Genomic DNA, 23,505 nt, shown 5'->3' on the forward strand with positions numbered 1-23,505 from the left:
CTATGACATCGCGAGCGCACGACGTTAAGCAGATGCGCGCAGTTCTCGAAGAGGCAACGGTGGACCAGCCTTCAGGGCTGACGAAAGGGTGAGGAGGAGAGCGAGAAAGAGAGAGAAAGAGAGAGAGAGAGAGAGAGAGAGAGAGAGAGAGAGAGAGAGAGAGACAAAGCGTGAAACAAAGTAGAAAGATCAGAGTGCGCGGACTGCCTATCGGCTCCCTTCTCGCGCCTGACTCGCATTGACGTCTCGCGGTTTTCTTCCCCGTCAAGGCGCGAGCGGGGGCGGTCGAAGCTCGAGATTTAATAGGGTGCTTCCCGCCTCTCGTGGAGCCGCGCAACGAGATCCGCCGCGGGCTGAGGTATAATTAGTCATGCCGTACAATACCACACAGCGGCAGTAGACCGAATGAATAACTGTATACATTTATGTATTCGCCGCGTGCTGTGCGCGCTGCAACGAGCGCAACCGGTGCCGGTGCGACTCGCGGTCGGGGGACGCGCGGGGATGTTCGGTAATTGCGGATACGAGCAAAACGCCGGGGTCCTCGGCGATACGGGCGAGACACGAGGGACACCTCGAGTCGCATCCTGCGGCGCACGGCAGCGGGAGACGTTCGTGACTTCTCTAAGTTTTATTAAATCACGTTTCCATTTGCAAGTAACGAAAAGCGATTTAATTTCCCTTTGACGAAAGAGAGGCTGAAAAAGCGATCGCATTTATTTCATCACGGCGTACCGTTGGCGTCAAGGATTTAACGGCGCGCACTCGTGTTAAATGCAATCCCGGTGAAAAATGGATCAAGCGCGCGCCGCGGATCTGTATAACTTTTGCCGTTGCGGCAAGTGGCAGCCTGATATTGATATTGATATTGACGCCCGGCGTCTGCGCGCGACACTGAAATTCGCGTTTTCCACCGTTTATTAATAAAGATCTCAATCTCCGCAATCGGTCCATTCGGGGGATTCAGTGGATCGCGCGCCGATGCGCTCTTTCGCGCATCGGAAACAATGTTTTCGCCGCGCGTCCCGAATCGGGAAATCGCTCCTCTTTCCGCGACGTCCGTACTCTTTGGCCGGTATTCATAGTCCGTTCTTATATTTAAGATCATCTTAAGTACACTCTTAACCGTATTGGCCTCTTAAGACAACACTTAAGATGATTTTGAAATAAGAATCGACTATGGATACATCGGCCTTTATGTTTTCGGGGACTCGCCGAGGCAAAAACTGTTCGCAACGAGATTCGATCGGCCCGTTCGTTGTAATTTTCTTCCTTGTTTTTTTTTCTAACGAAAGCGCGAACGTTTCTATCAGCTCAAATCGGTAGAGACACAGCAGGTTGTCTTAATCGGTTTAGCTGTTTGATCGTCACAACTGATCACGCGCACACACCTGCGTACCCGCGACCTTTTTCATTTTTTTTATTTTGCCAAACGCGATGATCCGGATTCTTTCTTTTTTTTTCATGCAGTTGCAGCGATATAGCGTAAGCTCGTTACACTTTCCGCGGGATCGTTCCCCTCGTCTGCGCTTAAAATGAAGGAATAAATACTTTCCCCTTACGAAGCGCGCAACGTGATCTTTCATTAATGCTTATTCTACGATGGACGCAGGGCCGCGAGACGCTAAGCCGCGGCGCAAGAAAGTGATTGGCAAATGTATGGAAAAATTTCAAAAAGCTCTCAGAAAACTCTTGGAAACGCCGCGTCGTCCCACGATTGCAACGTTTTCAGGATAAATTATAAAAGAAAATTCTCCCCGTGTACGTCAAAAAAGCACAACTTCAACATTTTTTCTATCTTTTATTTCATCGGTGACCGGGTCTAAAGTTTCGTGCACCGATAGATAAAAATTTGCAACTGCGACATACTTAAATTTCAATTTTTTTCTACTTTCGGTCGGCTTATGCGGGAGCCGCCGTACGCGCCATCCCGCCGGCCCGGCGTCAATGGGATCGCGTGGGCAAAACGACTAAATCATTCCGGCCGAAGGGACGGGGGGATCATTAAGAGAACAAAATAATCTGGACGTGCGGAAGAAGAGAGACCGCGCGGCGCGACACGGCCCGCCATTTAGAGCGGAAAGAACAGCAGGACGGTAGAATCCTCTCGTTTCCCGCGGGCGAATGTGGGTTATCGCGGTTTATAGACGTCGGGCCGGCGCTAATTGATAATCCGATGCTATTTTTACGCAGCCGTTGCGACTAAATGGCAGCCGCGAGTTAGTCCCGGTTGAAAGAAAATCGATAAGGTCGCAACGGCGGCGGCGGTTTACGCGTGAAAGCGGCGCGGACCGGAGGCGTTAAAACGAGGTGTCCGTTTACCCTCTTCCGGCGGGACGTCGGAATTGCGAGAGAGGAGCCCCGGACTTACGTACCTTTAATAACAAAAGTTAAAACGCCGGGGACAAGCCGGGACGTGGCACGCGCGTCGATTGACTTGCCAACAAATCGCAATTGAATTGGATCAACTTCTCTGCCGAGGGAGACAAAATGAGGCGACGATGTGGCACAAAGGTGCGCTACATGTCAGAAATGAAAAGACCCGAGGCTCCAGCAAGCTCCACGTTCATCATGAGCTTTTCCCACGCTTTCAGACCGGACGGAGCGTCGTGTGCGAGCGCGTCCATTTAACGTCCCACGAAATGCCATTGCTTCATGTAACTCGCCGTAATATTTTATATACACAGGCACTTTCGTTTTACTCTCCCTCTCAAGTTTGTCTCCCTCTTAGGTCTTCGGTATTATACATTAATGCAGCCGCCCGTTGTCTATATTCACTTAGAGATATAAGCGACGTCGTATACTTGCTTCGACGACGGGGCGGAGGACGGGAGGGGCTGGGAGGGCGGAGGGCGGCGGCGAGGGCACGTTTTGCAGATGAAATACAGTGCCGCGCGCGATAAATGGGTGCTGACACGATGCTTCACTGCAGAGACGTGCCCTTTTACTGTGAACCTAGCTTTATTCTCCGCTCTCCGTGCTTTAAAGCGACTTCGGTATAGGTCATGTTGCCGCGGAAGTTGCCTCGCTTTTGTTTGCGCCTTGACACCCGACCGGTTGTCAACGTCAGTATCCATTTTCCATTCTTTAAGAAATCGATAGGCGCTATAAGCTCGGCCTTAACATTCGCCGTTATATAAGGCTATAATTCACGCTACGGCGAGTCAGTCGTTCACTCGCGATGGTGCCAGTTGTGCTCGAACCCGCGAACCCACGAGGTGTTTACGTTTGACGTAAGGGCCGCGGGCCTTGCGATTTCAATGACCGGCAATCGGAGAATCGCCGAGCACGCGGGACACCCGAGGCCCACAGCGCCCGCTCGCCAATCGGACGTCCAGTCGTGAGAGTTTTGAGGCATTTGGTGCGACGGACTGCCAGGGGCCTGCGGAGACGTTAATGCACAGACGATCTTCTCGGCTGTCGTGGCTTTGACTGCTCGATCCGCCCGTCGAAGGTGCGTAATAGCGCTATTTATTATTTATATCCCGAGCGGCGCGTGGCCATGCTGACTGCGATATTTCGCAGGTCGAAGAGCCTTTAATATTTCATAGACCGAGTATGAGCGCCGTTCGCGCTGGGCGGAATTGCACGGCGCAAGTCGGTAAAAATAAAAGTTCGGCATTCCGTCGGGACGGCATAAAATGTTCAACTGTTTATTTTATGGAATCGTGAAAACGCTATCGCGGCCGAGTGATTGAATTCTACGCCGGACACTTGCCGCAAAAGTTCCCTAAAATGGGGGAAATTACGCGTGCCGCTGTTTTGCCGAAGGCCAAATCTTCGGTTTTATTAATATTTTTTTTATAAGGACGTATCGACTGCTCTCACCGGTGTCTTAATTTATCTTCGTTGTCTTCTTTACATACACACATAAAAATCTCGCCATTAAGAGAACAACAGGACAGTGTGTTAAATTGTATATAAGAGTTCGTCTGAGTGTCTTCCGTTTGTTGCAATTTACGAATCCCCCAAGAGTAAACAGTTGCTATTTTCGAAATGGTTTTAATAATCTGGAAGTAAAACTGACGTATACTCTCACTCGATAACTCGTGACTTGAAATGAAAAGTAAATAATTCTTTCAGACAGCGAGCTTTTTTGTGTATGTACATGAAGATATTTTTATAGAAATTCAAACATAAAACTTTCGGTAAAAATATTTGTTCCAATAAATATACACACGTAAATTCACGCGAAAATATTAGAGACAAAAGATCCAATCCTGCATGCGTCGGTTATTTTCTATTTACTTGGGTTAAATCTCTTGGGTTAAAATCTCTCTCTCTCTCTCTCTCTCTCTCTCTCTCTCTCTCTCTCTCTCTCTCTCTCTCTCTCTCTCATATAGAACTTGAAATATACGACATACTCCTAAAGTCTCAGCTGGATTCTGTAGAGATTCTGTATTATTCATTAGATCAATTGAATGCTAATTCTATTCGAACGTAATTGCGTCCATTCATATCGATCTGCAAAGGTATGGACTAGCGGTTCACCAGCTATGTCAGCACATATAATTCTACCTAATTAGCCCCCGCGAGTGAGCGTATCGGTCAACTAGGGTTTCAAGGGTGCTTTTTTTGTCGATTTATATGGATTTAAATACTATAGATCTCTATGCCCCGCACGTGGTATACGTTTCTATAATGAAACAGAATGTCTCAGGTAAAAAGAGCGTCACACCGGCATAAATACGAGATGAGGCGGATAGGCTGAAAGCAAGCAGCTATGAATACCTTTAAACCTTTTATGAAGGTTCGAAAGTTCACGCAACGAAGAGAGCCGCGCCTAATTTTTCGTTCAATATCTATGACGATAAATCAAACATTTAAAAAGGGCAATGTACAATGCTTTACTGGTATATTGGTAGTTTGCTGTTACCTGCAAAACTTGGACACGTTCAATGAAGATACACAAGAGGAAAATGCAAGCACAATTATCATTTTATAGTGGATTCAAGTTTTTCTATTGCACTCTATTGGCGTGAAAATTCACGCGACGAAAAGAACCGCGCTTAATTTTTCACCCAAATATCCACGGCGATAAATCAAACATTTAAAAGGGGCAATGTACAGTGCTTTACTGGTATATTGTAGTTTGCTGTTACCTGCAAAGCTCCAACACATTCAATGAAGATACATAAGAAGAAAAAGAAAGCACAGTTATGATTTTATTAGTCGATGCAAGTTTTCCTACTGCAAGAGACTTAAAAACTTAAAGCTCAAGAAATGTTTCACGTACCTGGTATTAAAACCAACACTTATTTGAGATACGGTGCACTGTCAAAATTGCGTTTCTTCTTAATTCGTCATTCGTCATTGCGGATATTTCAATAAAAGCGTTAGGTGCGGCTTTGCTTGTTGCGCGCGGTGTATATAGATTATTATAGATTATGCGATTAAACGGATCGCACATCTAACTCCACCGGGAACCAGTTTGCGAGACGCTGATACTCGAAGTAGACGATCCGCTTCGTCCAGATTAGCGTTTCGACTATTCAATTATTCGAATTTCACTGTGCGCAGCGTCGCCGACGCGACGGGACGTCCTTCGAAGATTGCGAGTATTTCGGGCGCACCTGGGATTCGCTCCTCAATCCCTCGAGTTGCAAGTGGTAGCGGAAGTGAGCGGAATGTCGCGATGCGCCGCGAGAAGACGAGAGCGTCGAGCGTCCCGCGTGCGCGCGCGTCGAAAAAAAATCTCGGCTGCATTTAAGTCAATGTTATCCCCTCTTCCTCCTCCTCCTCCGCGTGTCGTGCGGCGCATCACGGCCTCGCGCCTTCTTCCTGCACGAGTCAGAAGTCGTGATAACAAGGGCTAATTGAACGCGGCGGAGACCGCTCGCGCGCGAACCTACGCGACGGACAACATAAACGGTTCGGCGCGGTCGTCGCGCAAGAGAATATACCACTCGTAGTCGCCGTTGACACTTTTTTTTTTAATTCGCTCGAGGTCTTGATTAGATAAGCCGTTCGGAAATTAATCTGGCCTGCGTCAGCCGTCCCGCGGTTCTCTGCGCTGGTTTCGCTGAAACGGCAAAAAAAGTATAAATTAGCGGTGGCGAATTAATTTTGTGCGCCTGGAAGAATTTTTTAATTTTTCAAGATTGCATATTGCGCGGGACGGAGGGAGGGCGTGCGTTCCCTTCAAAGCATTCAGAAATTATTAAGTTTAAGCTTTGAAAGAGGCAACAGCTGCTCCGATGGAGAGAGGAAGAGAGCGAGAACGAGCGAGCGAACGGGAGAGAGAGAGAGAGAGGGGGGGGGGAGATAATTGGTAACTTTGCGAATCCTTTTCTTTTCGGTATGATTTTCGCGAGGCGCGTGTTTGCGAGCGAAGTGTGCATAGGTTGTACAAAATTTATGCGAGCGGAAAACAGCTCTACCCGTGACGACAATTTTCACAACTGCCATAACAAGAGCTAATAATCGACGGTAGTCATTAGCGGAAATCCGTCACACGGCACAATTCTGGGGAACGTAATCCGCCCCGGTGATTATCAGTGTGTCGCGATTACGTTCGCTACAATGTGCCACTAATTAATTTATCGTATAACGCACCCGAGAAACGCGTTCGCTCGAGTCTGGAAAAACGCGCCTTGCACTTTGTACACAAAATAAGCGACTCGAGAGGAGCGGGAAATGTCAAGATAACGTGCACGACTGTTTAATTTAATTCCTCCGAATGCCCTTATCTACAATTTTCTAATTTAACTTAAATTAAATAACTTTATTTTAAAACGCATCTTCCTCTTTTTTGAGAGCTCGAGATTCGCTCGGGCCTGCAATAAAAAACGGGCTTTATACTTTGAATACAAATAAGTAATTCGAGAAGTGCAGGAAATGTTGCAATAATATATATATGCCTCGGTGTTTAATTTAATTTCTCTGAATCTTCTTATCTACAATTTTCTAATTTAACGTAAATTAAGTAACTTTATTTTGAGACGCATCTTTTTCTTTCTTTTGAGATCACGGCTCAAGAATCGTTCGAGCCTGGGGAAACACGCCTTGTGTTACTTCGAACGCAAAAAAGTAATTCGAGAAGTATGGGAAACGTTCAAATATTATATTATATAACGACATATCTAATTTAATTTCTCTCAATTTTCTTACCGCCAATTTTATAAAATTCGACTCGAATTAAGTAACTTTATTTTAAAACACATCCGTTATTTTTTTTCCGAGAACACCACTCAAGAGTTTATCCGCGACCGCGGAAAATTCTCCCGTAAAATCCCCGGGGAATCTTACGGAAGAACTACGCACAAACTCGAAATATATTTTTTTTCATTTCCGGTCCACCTTCGTCCTACGACGGATGGACGCAATCTGTCGCGTCACGCTTTATAAGAGGCAATATGAAAAGAGAAAAACATTTCAGTTCGTCTCGCGTCTCTCAGCAGCAGCGGATGCAGAAAATTGAAATGCATTAAAATGCATTGCGAATCCGTGGCGCAGTAATGTGACATGATTTCGTGAAAGCACCGTAAAACATGCCCGAGTCCAGGTGTAATCTCTCGTATTATGGTAATTGTAATTTCTTTTTATCATAAGCGCGAAGTAATACGCCGGGGCAACGCGGTGCGACAAAGATTCGAGGGAAATGGCGGCTTTGACTTAAAACCCACGGGGGCCAACCTTCGGTGACGTCGGTTTTTGTGCTTGTAGACACTTATTTTATCTGCGATTCCTTTATACACGTTGACAGTTTCATTATAAATCGCGTTTGCGCAGCAGCAGTTTAATATTTAAGCGTGCAGAAGCGAACCGGCCGGCGGATCCGACGAAGGAAGCGCGCAATTCTTTTCTGTCCCTCCATCCGGCGCATTCGTCTCTATCGCCAGGATGTTTATGTATGGATACAACGGTGCAGCAGCTGCACCTTGAATTACTTACCTAGATTCTAGTCGTGTTATCGACGTCGCAACGCATTCTTTTTACCGCGTAGCGTAGCTTTCGCAAAAAATTCCCGTAAATACATCGGGACCGTAGACAATCTCCGCCGCGTATGAATAATGCAGAGGGACGATTATTCATATCCCCGGTGCGTGCTTTAACGTACGGTTAGCGATGATTTTAGTTAAGTAAATTTGACGGAATTCGCTACAAACGCCTAGGTTTCGCGGGAGATGCGTTTCCGAACGTAGACGCCGCTATTTGACTTGCGTAGTTATTTGCGTAACACGAGGATAGCGTTTAATATAAACATGAAAGGAGAATCAAAGGGTAAATGGCGGCGCTGAATTTATGCCGAGGGTACGTGCCGAAGCTTACGAATGAAGAAGACGAGGGGAAAAAGGTAACTTCCCTCGCCCTCTTGCGCGCGCCAATGAATGCATACGGCAAATACGCGGAGACGGGGAGGGGGGGAGGGGGTGAGTCTCTCGCAACGCCACTTCGGACACGATAAACGCTAAAATGTCGCGTGTATTCGATGCAAACTAACCGCACGGCCATTACAATTTCCATTTCAGTTATGGCAATTTCCATCTCGGACATGCGTCCGCAATTCGCTGCGGGACAGCGGATCCGCTCCGGGCTTTATCGTACCCGAAAGACGTTTTCGCGACAGAGAGAGAGAGAGAGAGGGGGGGGCGTCTTTAACGTTGCCGGGTTTAAGCGACAGGTACTCGAACGCCGCCGGCAAGAAAGCGGAACTGTGTATCGACGTACGCGCGGGTCCATTCAAAACGGGGAAACGGAGAGGGGCGGTTTTTTCGTTCGCTCTTACAGGTTGCCAATATTATCCGAATCGCGGCAAAAACTGCGACATTTGACCGTCATATCGGCGCTGCCGGGAACGCAAAAAGCCGCACGGGGGATCGAAAGTGGGACGAGCGATAATCAGCGCGGTGGCTCTCGAATAAAAACTGCCCGCGATGTAAGGAGGGGTGGGTCGGGGTTGTGTAGAAATATATTTTGATGTATCGGAAAAACGGGGACGCTGCTCTCTCTCTCCCTCCCTCTCCCTCCCCCTCCCTCTCTCTGCTTCTCTTCCCCTCCTTCCCCTTCTCCTCTAGTTGCTCTATATAAAGTCAAAATGAATCGATTATTATAAGTCAGAGTAACTGCTGTCGGAAGCGGCAACAACTTTCCATCTCTCTCTTCATGCTGAAGAAGTAAGAAGTGACGAGTTTTGCGACAAAGGGAGTATTTTGATCACGCTTGTCGGTAGTGAGGGTGTAATTATCGCAAAAGAGAGATCCTCGCTTCGTACGTGCGACAATTATAAAACAAATGTCATAAAGTCGAGGGCCCAAAGTCACGAGCCAAGTGCTACGTTCAAGAGAAGCCTAGTTTGTTAAAGATACACGGTGAACGTTTCGACCGCGCTAAGTCTTCGTCGGCGCGAATTAGAGATGCGAGGTACAAAGGTTAATCAAATGAATAAGTGACAAAAACAGCGAAACAATAAATCGCGCGCGGATAATGAGTGCGTTCCGGCAAGACACTGTTACTACAGCGCTGCTATAGCGCTCTACGGTAGCGCTACGCGAGCGCGTTTCGGCGAAACTTTCCGCTACGAGCGTAGCGGTCGCCATTTTTCATAATTGCTCGAGCTTTGCCAGGAACAATATGTCACGAGCCAATCTTCAATATTTTTCATTCTATTCGTTTCAATTGATTGGCAAACGCGACTCTTACAATTAAAATACAATTTTGAGGTTATGCGCGCTAATGTAAGTATGGCGCCGCTACAATTGTAGCAAAAAAGCTGTAGCGCTACGGTAGCAGTGTTTTGCCGGGGCGCAGTCAATGGGTTGGTTTTCTGTTCCTGCACTGGTGAGCTAGTGCAATAAATTAGAGTACGACAAGTATATTTTTTTCTCATTCTACTTCACTGCACTGGTTCACCAGGAGCAGAAAACAAATGTAACGTAACGAAAGAAGAAGAGGCGAGAGAGTCGAAAGACACGCGAATTCGGGAACGGAAGAGGCCGGGACAAGGCGTAGTCAATTGTAAAGCGTCTTGCTCGCGATATTGCGGCGGGGAGTCCCCGCTCTCGGCGGCCAGGGGCGGAGGCGCGTTTTCGGAGTACATATTTTCATTGTTTCGCGGAAGGGCGTAAATAGATAGGCGGCGTGACGTACAATTTCTCTTCGTTTCTGCCGCCGAATTATTACGGGGCGCAGGGTGCAGCTGCGCAATGAACCGCCTATCCGGCGTGTCGCCGAAACCACTATACTTTCCGTGGTCGTCTGGCAGCCTTTTATCTCCGGGTGATATATGAGGGCGAATAGGGTTCCTCTCGTCGCGCGCGTTGGACACTGTGTTGCCCGGGCCGTGTCGCGGGATACGCGCTGTAGCGTCCCGCGTTGCCCCGGGGCTTTTAAGCTAATTTGACGCAGCGCGTACCGCGCGGTCATTTCCCGCGAGCGACTCGTCTTCGTCGCGCCCTCACATTTGGTTCGTGCCTCGTCGTTCATTTTCCCATCTTTTTTTTTCCGCGAAACAAGAGCTCGACGGAAAGGAGAGACAAAGGGAGAGAGCGCGCGCAGCGCGTAAACGTAAATAAACAAATCTAACTTTTAACATTTGAAGAGGAGTGAAACCGGATTTTCCGTGTGTTAACCACGTAAGCGCAGACAATCGGACTTTACAACCTGCTCCGGATCGTAAACGAGCGCTAAAATTATTAGAAGAGCGGTACAAGTAAACAGCTTGCGTGTTAAAATGTCACGCGGCTCGAGGCCTTGGTCCGCTTTAAAAGAAAATGTCCTCCCGAGGACGACAACGGCGAGAGGAGCGACCCGCTCGCTCGCTGTGCGGGGTAACAAATTTAAATCCGGTGAAATCTGACGATTTGTCGTCCGGCGAGGATTCTTTAAAACATGCTCGGCGATATGTAGCTCGTACACGTTCCGGGGTCAGAGCGAGCGGGCGGAGGAGGAGGAGCGAAGAGATAGATCGGTGGAGCCTGGAGAGACCGGAGAGACGGAGAAGAGGGATATTTGCAATTCCAATCCCATCTTCGACCTCGTCTCTCGCGCAACCTCCACCTCCGTGCCCTCCCACCTCCCCGGGCGCTCTTCCGAGGGACGCGGACGTTTCTCGCGTGACTTCGCCGGCCGCGGAATGTCCGCCGTACGGGCGCGGAGGCGGCACCGTGTCCGCGATGCAGCGGCCCGCGCCGGGCGAAGCGCGCCGCGGGTTTTTCGCGATTTTCCCCGCGCGGCCAAATGAAAAAGCTATGCGAGGCACGAAGCGCTTTTAATTTCCCGTTCCCGAATTTCTCACAGTTTGCGTAGCGTAATTGAAACATTGAATATCTCTTCACTTTAATTGTCCGCGGCGCCGACAAATGGCACGAGAAAATGCGTTATTACTTGGAAAAAAAGGTGCGCACAGTTCAAACGTTCGTGAAGTAATGTAAATTATATATTTTCCAGTATTATCCGGGAAGTAAATTACATTTTTGGTACGCCGAGAGAATTTTCTCTTAAAATTTATTATCCTGGAAATCAGGCAAATTTTACCATACATTTTGCTGGTACAATTTCAACGGGACTCTTATAAAATTGTTCGAAATGCCACGTTGTCCCGCACGATTGCACGGTTTTCAGGATAAATTTTAAAAGACAAAACATTTTTTACTTTATTATTTACATTAATATTATATATTATTATTTGTATCTCGTATTTTATTACTTTGATATATCTCATAAATATCGTAGAAGCTCGCGCAGTGGTTTAAAAATGAAAAAAATTTGTTAACCACTCTCATAACGCTCGTGATCGACTAAATGAGGCTGATGAAACGTAATTTTCCCTAATACGGGAGATTCACTCACGAGAGAGAGAGAGAGAGTCCTTCGAGAGGCCAAATGTGAACCTATTCACATCTAATCGGTTAAACAGTATTGCAGATTACGCGACGAGGGCATTATCCACACACGACGCATGGAGCCGTATAAGAACGCTGCGTTAACGAGGGACGACAATGCTCGACTTCCGCAAGCGTGCCCGAGAAGCGTACGATTTCATCATTAGTAGAAATTTGTTTCGCGACGTGTCAACGGAGCTTGGAGGAAGGTGAATTCATTTTGCCTGTTCGCAATAAAGAGATACACGCTTTCGACAAGTCAGCACGTGGTGCACGTGGATGTATCGTTCCTTCCCGCGCACATTTTTCACGAGCACGACACAGACAGATGTGATATAAAAAAAATGTGAAATACATGATATTTTGCGCAAAACACCACATTACGCGTCACGTTACGGCGAATACAAGAAGTAATGTCGCTGTATAAGAAAGAGCGCAAAGTCACTCCCAGATGTCAGAAATTCGTCGCATTCGCGAGTCATATTTATTTTCTTTATTCCCGAAAGTTGGATATTTCGCGGATCCGTGAATTTTCCTCCGTAAACGATTTCACGATCCCCCCGGGTCTGTTCGGTCCTTTTTCTTCATTAAACTCGATTGCGATGTCTTGTTAATGACGGAACTTGGTCGATAAATACGGGCACGGGGGAGCCGCCTATAAATTCTTCCTGTTTTCTGCACGCGTATTCCACGGCCGACCATCTCTTCAGCATATTTCATTTCCTTCTCCATCTATGAGCGGACTCCTCCTTCCTTCTGCATTTTCCCCGTCTACCAGCGGAGAAATAAATTAAAATAGAAATTTGCAATTTCCTGCGCTTTAAGAGTTCAATTCTATTCATCCGACTTTCGCTGATTCAATTCGCCAGTTTTTAATGTAAAATTAAACTTCATAAATTTGCCGAGCGCTTAACGAGTAAAAGTAAGGCGGAATAATCGGCGTTCGGGGCGAGATTACTGAAACACTTTGTCGTTGACGCGATTAGATAATTCGCGATGCGTTACATTGCGTTAATCTTAAAAAATGGAGCGAGATCTCTCGCCTCGCGGGACTCCCCCGGGATTTCGTTATTTCGGTCTTTGCATTCTCGGGAGCCGCCAAGTTTCGATCGTGTAACGACGCCGCTGCCCGGAAGTTCATTTTATCGGGCCGAATTGTCGAGACGTCCATAAATTGAATTCCGATGGATGGAGTTCTAAATGGAGTTACGTACAATCGTACAACCAAACAAGCGACAACGAAGCGTGACAACAATATTGACAAGAAAGAGAGAGAGACGGAGTAAGGGAAACACTGTGTGTGTGTGTCGTTGCGTGCTCTCAATCAATAGACGGTATAGATCGCTTGGGGAAGAGCGTGATCTATCGATGGGGAACGTAGTAATCGCGTGGTGACCGTGTCGATCGGACGGCCGTAGCTCCGGCGATCCACCGGATCGTTTTGTAAGTGATCGCGAGAGTGCGATCGAGAGAGAGAGAGAGAGAGGGGGGAGCGCGTCTCTCGCGTTCGCGCTTCCATCCAATTAAATCGAGAGGGACATCGCCCGTGGGAGAAATCAAGGAGATCAACGAAGGATGCGAGGTTCAATTAAAACCGTTAATTCCGATCCCGCGTCTCGTACGCCGGTCCCGGAAGAGATCGAGCGGTGACGCCTGCGAGATAAGCGGGCGCGTTCTCGTGGTATCGTGGTATCGTGCGCGTATAATGATTTATAGAGAACTCGGTTGCTCGCACTGGGTGCACAGCGAGGCTTGTTCAGAGTCAGTTTTTATATCTAGAGCAAGGTGACGAAATTCGGATCAGACACCAAGCACGGATCGACAATTCGATGAGTCGCTGATGAGCGACGTTTTAGAGCGATTCGCTTAAATTTCCCTCTTCTACAACTCCATGCTGTGTTGTCGATATCATAAAAGGCACCGACGTATTTTTATGCCGCTCATTATCGACTCGTCGAATTGTTGATCCGCATTTGGTATCTGGGGTCAATTCTGTGTCTTATAGCGAATTCGGTCGCTTGCACTAGTGCGCACTGATTGCACGCTAAGGTCTGTTTATAGTCAACTTTTATAATTAACTTTGCCTCAAATATATGTTCAAAGAGTATTTAGCCAAAAATGATCCGTATGGATGCTATACAGATCATGTTACCTACCAGTTACACTGTGCTACCTAAGGCCCGGTTTCACCAAACGTTGCTTAACTTTAATCTTGGTTTAACTCAAGTTTGCCTCTTTCTAGAGTAACAGTTGGAAAGAGACAAAGGACGAATTAAGCTAAGCTTGAAGTTAAAGCAACGTTGGTGAAACCGGGCCTTAGAAGTCTTTCAAGAGGCATTTCAAATCTTCAAATATAAGACTTGACCGTAAACGAACCCTGAGTGCGCACTGAGCATGCACCGGTGCAAGCAACCGAATTCGCTAATCGGTAAACGCTCGGACGCGGACGTCCGCGTTTTTCGTCCGCTCCTGGCCTCGGTGGCCCCCCTCGAGTCGGAGGAACGTCCGTATAAGTAAGCTCGGCCGTTATTAAAATCGTCCCCGAGCTGTCTCCTCTGACGAGGGATAAGTCCGGGATCGAAAATTTCATTCCGACTCGCGCAAGTACCTTGACACACGTCGGACAGAGGCGACACTTACGGCGCGCGACGCTGAATTATTAGCGACACCCGCGCGAGCAATTTAAAGCAATCTCGCCCTCTCGCCCTCTCGTTCTCCGCTGCGCGCCGCACTGTCCTTCGGCGGTGGGAAAGCGTTTACCGCCGTACTCGTCGACGGGCACGTTTAAGCGGCGTGTCGGAAAATGAAAACCAGCGCTCGCTAACCAGATGAATACTCGTTGAGTAATATCCGCCGTTGATACCTCGAGGGCCCCGAAACTTTCCGGCGGGCTGATCCCTCGATCGCGACGGTTCCGCGACGTTCAGGACGGGCGGCGGCGCGGCGGAACGCAGCGGACCGTTGCCGACTCGTCAATGAAGTGGCCAGCTGTGCCCATCCTGTGCGCATCGCGCGACAATTATCGTCGCGGCCCGCCGTGGCCGTCCGCACTCGCTCGCCCGCGTTTGACTCGAGAGCGGACTTTTTACGAACCCCACTACCGTCCGCGCATAAACATCACCGCAATTGCCGCGGCGCGTAGTCGCGCTTTTAGTCGCTGCTTAACCGCGCCGCCGCGCTCGCGACGACCTGGTACCGTCCGGTCGAAGGGGACCCCTTCGTCGCGAGGAGCTGAAAATTACACCGCGGCGTAAAACGCGAGCGGGATGGCCGGTGGGTCGCGCCGAGCGCTCGGTCGCGCGGAAACCGCTCGGGCGGACGGCGGAAGAGCAAGTGGAAAAGTTGGACCTTACGCGCGCTAACGCTAACGAGGAGAACAAAGCCTCTGATTCGAGCGCGGCGGGTCTGCGGGTGGAGAACGCGCTCGCGAGGAAGAAACGGTCCGGTAAAAGCGGGCCAAGGTGTCAAAGACGTCAATCGTCGCAACGCATTAGCGTCGGCGTCCGCCGATCGCCGTTCCCGCTCCCGTTCGAGTCCCGCGGCGGGGTCTCCGTCACGAGACTCGCCCGCTAACGATCGCCGTTAACGCGGCGAACGCGTGATCCGGGAATCGTCGTAGTACGTTCAGCGGCCGCGCACGGCTACGGCCTTTCCCGATCGCGATCAATAGCGCGAGTGAATCCCTATCGACAGGTGCGTCCCCGGCGGACCTGGACGGATCAGTTTCGAGGAGAGCTCGTCGCCTCCTGGCCCGGGGCCAGGCGAGGGACCGATCAATCGCTCGATCCGCGCACTCGTCCGCGCGCGCGGTCGTCCGCATTTCCGCATTCGAGAGGGATTAAAGGAGTACAGAGGCATAAAGGGAGAGAAGGCCGAACTTGATCCGCTCGGCCGGTCGACGTCCCGTCCGAGAATTTTTAGCGATCGACAATCCGTCGGCGGAAAATGGAGACCGAGATGGGCGGCAGAGCGAATAAGCCCAGCGAGGAATTGGCCAAGAGACGTGTGTCGATCAGCGACCAAGTCATGGGACTCGATAATCCCGCCTTCGAGCACCACCGGCGCATCAGCGCGAGCTCGGAGCACAATTCCGATCAGGGCAGGCGGAAGTCGATCCTGCATCACGGCGGCAGCGCGGAGAACATTCCGCAGTACAAGTTCGATCTGGAGAACGGCAGGATCAACGGCAACAGGAAGAAATCGGCGTACAGTCTGTCCAGCTCGATCAGGGACAAGATCGAGTACTCCGAGGAGCTCGAGAGGTGAGACCCCGATTATCTCGGTAGACCCCGCAAAGTCTATCTATTTGCCGATACCCGCGGCGCTGATAACCGCGCGTTTAGACCGTATCTCGAGTTTTCCCGGATCGGACCCAGGTCTGGGAAGACGGTTTCTTTCGCCGATCCGATCTTTTGCCGATCATCGCATTCGACGGCACGACAATACAAACGGTGTGTCGTTCGCGAGACACACGTTATCCGCACGGTCAGTGATAATCAGTCACGTTGCGGCGAAAGTAAACAGCGTCCTCGATAATGAGTGACAACAGGCCGCAATTACTATGTGCTTTTCTTTTGTCACACCGTCGCGAATTAGGTGCGACTTTTAGCAGATATGTTTCGACCGACGCGAGAGCGCTCTGTCGCTTATCGAAATCATTCCGGGAGTTCGATAAAGTGAACTTTCCGGATTTCATTCATCGTCCTTCTCGCTTTTGTTCCCCCTCGCCCCCCCCCCCCCCGCGCGATTGTTTAACGTCGACAATTTTGTAAGCGTTAGTTGCCATCGGAAATACCATATATATTTACTGACGATTCTTGTGGTTTTAATAATTTTGACTGCTACAATGAAATGTGTAACTTGTTCTAGTTCTCCCTTCTTTGTGTCGCAATCTAGAGAAATGTGTTGATTTATTCATTACTTGATTTGTAGATATCGACAAGGCCGGCAAAGACTATTTATATTACTAATGCATCAACCAACATCAATTATCCTATTTTATGGCCTTATCGTTCACGGCCCATTTTCATTTGCTTGATAACGGCTATCAACGTGAAAAAATTTTAAACGCTTCTCTTTCGTCTACTTCCCGAGGCCTCCATTATTTGAGCGATTTCGAACAAGTTGTCTTTTCGCGAAAACGCGACTAAATAAGATTTCTTAACGTAAAGGTGAACAATGACGTAACTTTATGGACAGATCTCTCTGCCTGTAATGTTACGTCATTATTCGAATAATGTAATCTTTAGATTAAGAAAATCTGTCAGTCGCGACTTATGCCTTTGTGAGATAAACACGCTGAAGATTTAATTGAATTGCGCAATAGGAAAAGATTAAGATGTATGCCAATATCAATATTTATAAGATACTCTTCGATTTGCCATAAAGTGATATATAACGTGCTTTAGAGAATTATTGCATTTTCTTTTCAGCGATCTCCTTGTGAGCTTTACATCGAATTTATCTGGTAGCAAGAAATTAATTGGCAGCTCAATTACGGAGTTATTAGCACATAATAAGCAGAATAATAGAGTGTGAATAATACAAAAGTATTCGGCTCGAAGTGCGCGAGCAATAAATTATTGATTAGTTTATAAATTATGAATTCTTTGCGACTTATGAATGAGTGTAACAGAAATTATAATATACACGTTTTCGATTCTATAACGAATTCGTTAACTCGAAATTATTATTGCACACACAGCATAATGCAATCTAATAGACTACCGCGTAAAGCCGCACACCAAATTAACCGTTGCATTGCTCGACAAAGGCATATAGACAGATATCACACATAACCATAATAATCGTTAGTTATCACATTATCACATTGAAATCTAAGCTAGTTTAACAGTTGGAAATTATCTTCGCGGATAAGCCAGTGGATACTGAGTAGATTGAAGCTATTGACGTTCGTACTTGAAGGCATTAATCTAGGCAAACTTGTTCTGAGCGAATAATACAACGATATGTCAAGTGGAGATTGCATTACACGGCAGCTTTTTAATGTGATTTTTATTCAACGAATTTACATCCAAAACACTCGATGATTTATCCATATACCATAATTAAAAATCAAGATTTCTTTGATCTTGATAACATTTTGACGTAAAGAATATATATTTTTTTTTAATGTATTATTGCATATCGTTAAGTTAATATTATGGTGTGAAACTTATATTTTTAGTTTTAAATTAGAAGCAAGTAATTCTCTGTTCTCTAAAAACTACAAAATGCGTGTATTGCGTAAAGCTGCAGTGAGAGATTTCAAACAAAAAATTATAAAACTGAAAATATTATTGGCTTTTAAAAATATAGCTTTATACAAAAGGTTCGAATTTGTTGTTACAGATAGCACAGTGTGCGGCACAAATTGGATTAAAAACGCACAGTAACGCACGTTTTTCCATTTGTTTCGCACTTACTCTTATCTTTGTTCTTATCAAAAGACAGACGTCCTCGCGTGCAATATGCGATCTCTATCGCACGCATTCCAGACGATTAATTTTCATCAGATAATCTCCCGGCTACCTGTAGATAATTGTTTTTGCAAGAGAAAACATGTTTTCTGCTCGCGCATTAATTCAATAGAAAATAAACCGGCCTACGGTCTTCGATCTTCGATTTATAGAAAGTAGAAAGCGAGGAAAAACCGAAAGAGCACTGGCCATTTTCAACGTTCCGTAGTTTCAACGCGCTCTTCATCTCATTTATGTCTCTTCCAGGTCGTGGCTGTATCTATTTTGCTCGCGATGTCATGGTCGCGACGACACGCCATCGTGGGAGCCACCAGGCTGGAGAAGAGCGTGTCCGCAGCCGTTCTGTCCAACGTATAGGAAGTTCGCACGGATTCTGTGCCTCTTCCTTTTGGGCCTGCTGCTCTGGGGTGTCGCCTACTCGGTGATCGGCAATGACGCCGCCCCGGGTGGCCAGCTCTTCGGATTGGCCGCCCTGTGCATCGCCGCGCATTTCGGGGGTTGGCTGATCTCCTTGACCACTCTTCCGACTTTGATTGGTATGCTGATTACCGGTCTAATATTGCAGAACGTCGGGCTCGTCAAGATCGAGGGACAGTACACCATGGTGGTCTCCAATCTACGGTGAGTCTGCTTTCGTACAATTTCCAAAGAGTTTTCCCGAAATTCCCGAGGTAAGGTTCTTGCCGGGTATCTGGTTATTTCCAGCTGAAACGAAAAACGTGTCCCCGAAGTGCCAGCAAAGATTGTCAGATATCGGCGACGATCTCTTCAATTTTAATTTCGACATTGATACGAAAATATTTCAGTAATGGGGTAATTGCGGAGGGATATTAGTATATTTATCAGTTAGTTTAACGTGCGCCAATTGTAAGTATATTTGAAAATTTCATTTGGATTTTATTACGTTACTCTGTTAAATTCGCAAAATTACTCATTTTACTTTAATCGATTAAAAAAATTTAATTCATAAACCGAATTAACCTAATTAGGGAATATTTTTATAGTAAAAGGTCATTTAAAAATTTATTTAACGGAAATAGAAGAGGTCACCTCGATCAAAAATAATAATGTGTGAATTCCAGACTCGACAGGTGAAAGATGAGGATTTTAAAGATGAAATACGGCGATTATCCGAAAAATGATACTTTTGGAACGATAAAATAGTAATTTAATTCTTTCGATGAATATTTTGACCTACTGGATAATCGACATTTGCATAAAATTTTCGTCATGTGAGATATCAAGCAATGGGAAATAAACCTTTTAAAATTTTCCTCTCTCTTTCTCTCTCTCTTTTTTATTAAAAATTGACTGATAATTGTATAATTGTGAAGTTAATCGCTACTTTAAATCGAGGATCGGATTTCGTTTGGCGGACGCGAAGTACAGAAACATAGGAGAACATAGAGAACTCTTGATGGACCAATTTCTTACGTAAACTCGAGGTTGAACCGGTTAAATCGCTTTTTCATTGAGAACAGTCGTTATCTCTACTCACGTGTCATTATTGGAAAAACGTGTCATTGTTGACGACGACGACGACGACGACGACGACGACGACAATGATGACGATTACTCGAAGGTCCCTCGAAAGTCTCCGAGAGTAACGATCAACTCATCGCGATCGCGAGGTGGCCGCTTTTTAAGGTCGAGGTCTAACTGCTGCGAATCGCGACGTGGACACGCACGACGATGGCTCTATGCACGGCATAACAAGCGTGGCTTTAGCGGCAATCAAATTCAAGCCGCATCCACGCTAATGAATGCCGCTGACAAAAGGGTCGGATAAGATCCGTCGAGTTTCCCGCCGTCGTCGGCCGCCTTTTCCTCGCGCGACGGCACTTCAAGGTTTCCCCATATTTTATGATAGGAGAACGTATTTATCTATAATCGTCTATCAGCAGGCTGCGTGAGCCTTTGATCTTAGGCGCGATTGCCGCGCGTTCTCCGACAACAAAGGGAAAAGAAGATGAACAACTTGTTTCAGCACAATTCGCTTATGTTAATGTAAAACTAAAGTTTCAACGGGACGCATTTAGGTATAAAAAGTATGCAAATTATCCTTTAACTTCCCGACGCGTGTACTTGACCCACTTTTCCGCGCTGATCGATGTCATCGCGATGTCATTACCGAAGTTGACGAAACCCGTCGACTTTGTCTCCTTCGGCAATCTTTAGAACTAGTTTTCCATGGGATTATAACTTCTTAATCCGCGCACGTTTGAGACATTAGTTAGTTTGCAAGTGGACCATTAGATTCCGTTAAATTTCCGCCTTACGATAAGCAACTTACCGAACATGTATTACGAATTAACGTACGAAGAAGAATATACTGAGCTTGAATTATCCTTTAGTGAGCGACGCCCTGTGAAATTTCCCGTGCTGATAACGAGCAGTGAAAGAGCGTTCCAATAAATGATTTCATTAATATGAAATGACAGCAATTATCATCGTTACGTCTATTATCTCCGATTGCCGCGGCAAGATTTCTGTTCCTCCCGTTTCGAAATAGATTTTCCACATTGTGTCTAAATTTGCTCGATCATCGTCCTTCCGATTGGTCAAACTCGCCTCATGACTCGAATAGCCTACTAATGACAGAGGAACGCAGCTAGAATCGTTAATGCGAGCCATGGGTCACCGTAGAAAACGTTATAGCTGACCTTGTTAAGAATTTAATCGACCGCTTCACTGGTTATCGGCGATCGGCGAAATGTTACTCTTTTGTTAAAAAAAAGGGAAAAATTCTGTTATTACATTTAGCTCATGGCGGTCGTTGCGAGTCTCTTTTATAAATTCTGATAAGATTCGAAAAGACAGCCGATTGAATTTTTTTAAAGACCAACCAATTGCTTCACGCAGTTTTTGATACGTTAAATACAAATCCTAGTAACGTATACACTTTTTAATTAATTATCGAAAAACTGCGCTGCGAAATATGCAAGAGAACTATTTGGTCGTTTAGATAAAATTCAAAGTATTAGATAAAATACAAAGTATTGGATAAATTTCAAGACTAACGCTTACGCTCGGCGATATTATATTCTTTTCCTTTTCCAGAATTTTTTTTTAGGGTTTTCGGAAGAAAGTATGCGCCTCGAACGCATAATATTTTCTGCATCTTATCGCAATATGCATTCGACATTTCGTAGCACAAGTAAACACATTGCCTTTTTCTTCTCGAGGTTGCAACGATATCTCCGTAATCTCCTGATCCATTTTATTATCGATACGCTCAGATTTATTGATAAGTATCGCACGATAAGGAGTTTACACGGATGTAATTTTTAGTAGCGTGCGAAACGAGATCCCGTTTAAAGGCGGGCTACGCAAGAGGAATGAGAACTCGTGGCCATATAAAATCATGTAACTTACAAATTTGTTTAACAGCGACATAGAGTTGATTTACTGCCAGTATTGCGAAATATACTGCTGATACGCGGAGAGAATTTTCCCTTAAAGTTTATCCTGAAAATCATGTAATCGTGGGACAACGTGGCATTTCGAAGAATTTTACAAAACTCTCAATTCTTTCTCTTCAAATTTTTCCTGAAAATCATGTGGTTGTGAATTTTTTTGAAATTTTACTATACGTTATCCCTCGATTATATGATTGTCCGGCTAAACTTTAAGAGAACATTCTCTCGGTATATTAAAGCACGACAAATTACACTTGAAGATGCTATGAAAGATTGGATACGTTTTTAGGAAGCCGGTCATATAAGTTTCCGGATTCGACGATTTCTTCAATGGCTCGTCCGTCACATTTGTTCCACGTGATTTCGCCTGTCGCTGCTCCCGCTTTCGATTCATTATTCATCGCGGTTGGAAGATAATGCCAAAATTACACGAAGATTAAGCAGTCGACGCGGCGAGGTGACGTTGTACAGACTTCTCGGGGTCTTGTCTCTTAATCTCGAGGATGGTCCTTGAATTTTCGCATTATGCAAATCGTACATGGAACATATTGAACTAATGGGGGGACGGTCGCGTTTTTGACGGGGCTGTCGATAATGCTCTGTCACACGCGCGGATTAAATGTAACGCCGGAGCTTTAGCGATGCGTTTACGCGCATCGTCGGGGAGGTCGTGTACGCCTAAGCTAAATGCAGCTAGATACGAGCAAACATAGGCCGCGCGTTGTAAGCGATTTGCGTACACGTTCGGTTAAGCGAAGCCACCCCTGTATATGTCCGCGTAAACATCCCCAGAAGCCGCGGTCCACATCGACTGCAAGACTAATAAAGTGATCAAACCGCGGTCGGACGCTTATTGACATGTGCAATTTACCGTCAGTTATTAGGAAACGACCGACATGTGATAGCTGCGAAGCGGGACAGCGTGAACCGTTACGGTGTATTGTATCCGATGTGTTTTTCGGTACGCAGTTCCAATTTTCCAATCATTAAAAATATCGACGGAATTTCCGCAATAAGAGCGTCCTGGCGAAGTTGGCTCGAGAAACCTTGCGCAACAAAAATATTAGTTAGCATTTGTATACCTCGTGTTACGCTTCAACTACACATTTTTCAATATCGAGCGTGAGAAAAGAAAATTCTCACAATCATTTCCTCCATTTGTTCGCGAAAACTTTCCGTTCGTCGCGATATCTCAGCATTGCGAGCTGCGTCGTACGTTTCTTCGCGTATTTTTTTCGTTCTGAAGAGACTCTCGTGCTTCTACGTCGATAAGACGTAGCGCCGAGTGCGAGTCTCCCGTAAATATTCTCGCGACACGCGCATACGGCACAATTTTTACAAAATTTTACAATTTTCCGCTAGAAGGTGTCCTTCCGGATATTTCAGTTTTATTTTGAAAATAATCCTCTTGGATCTTGCAATGTTAAAGCGGCACGGTGTTCGCCGCAGATACGCAGTAATTTAATAATTCAAATTTTCCGCTCTATCGCGCTCGCATAGAGAGAGGGATTTACTTTTTACACTTTCTCTTGGCGAAGATAATTTTATAAATAAATAAATGTACTTATTTTTGTACTCGTAAGAACAGAGAGCAGATGCCTTTGTTAATATCGTAAAACTTGATGATTTTAAATTAAATAATGGTAGGGTTGTTTAATGACTCTTACATCGAACTAATCAGCTTGTAGAGCCTAGGCAGGATTTTAATTGCTAGAATAATTATCAATTACAATATGTACAAATGTTTCGGCACATCTGATTTGATCATCAGTGTACGTAGTACAG

The 23,505-nt window shown here is 46.2% G+C and overlaps 1 protein-coding gene across 4 annotated transcripts in view; it reads left to right on the forward strand.

Annotated features, from left to right (window-relative positions):
- The first annotated feature begins 3,086 nt into the window (after window positions 1-3,086).
- The window catches only part of LOC105567624 (mitochondrial sodium/hydrogen exchanger 9B2), a 35,609-nt gene continuing 15,190 nt past the window's right edge, over window positions 3,087-23,505 (forward strand). Inside the window, exons 1-3 of one of the 4 annotated variants that reach the window (XM_012022623.1) lie at window positions 3,087-3,454; window positions 11,858-12,031; window positions 18,548-18,922. In XM_012022623.1, coding sequence (XP_011878013.1) covers window positions 11,940-12,031; window positions 18,548-18,922 — 467 coding nt within the window. In that variant the 5' untranslated portion in view covers window positions 3,087-3,454; window positions 11,858-11,939. Of the gene's footprint in view, window positions 3,455-11,610; window positions 12,032-15,432; window positions 16,085-18,547; window positions 18,923-23,505 lie in introns of those variants that run through there. The other 3 variants (XM_012022620.1, XM_012022621.1, XM_012022619.1) reach the window with 3 other exon arrangements.

The sequence above is a fragment of the Vollenhovia emeryi genome, unplaced genomic scaffold (genome assembly GCF_000949405.1).
Source record: "Vollenhovia emeryi isolate VEMERY1.0 unplaced genomic scaffold, V.emery_V1.0 DF939136.1, whole genome shotgun sequence".
NCBI lineage: Eukaryota > Metazoa > Arthropoda > Insecta > Hymenoptera > Formicidae > Vollenhovia > Vollenhovia emeryi.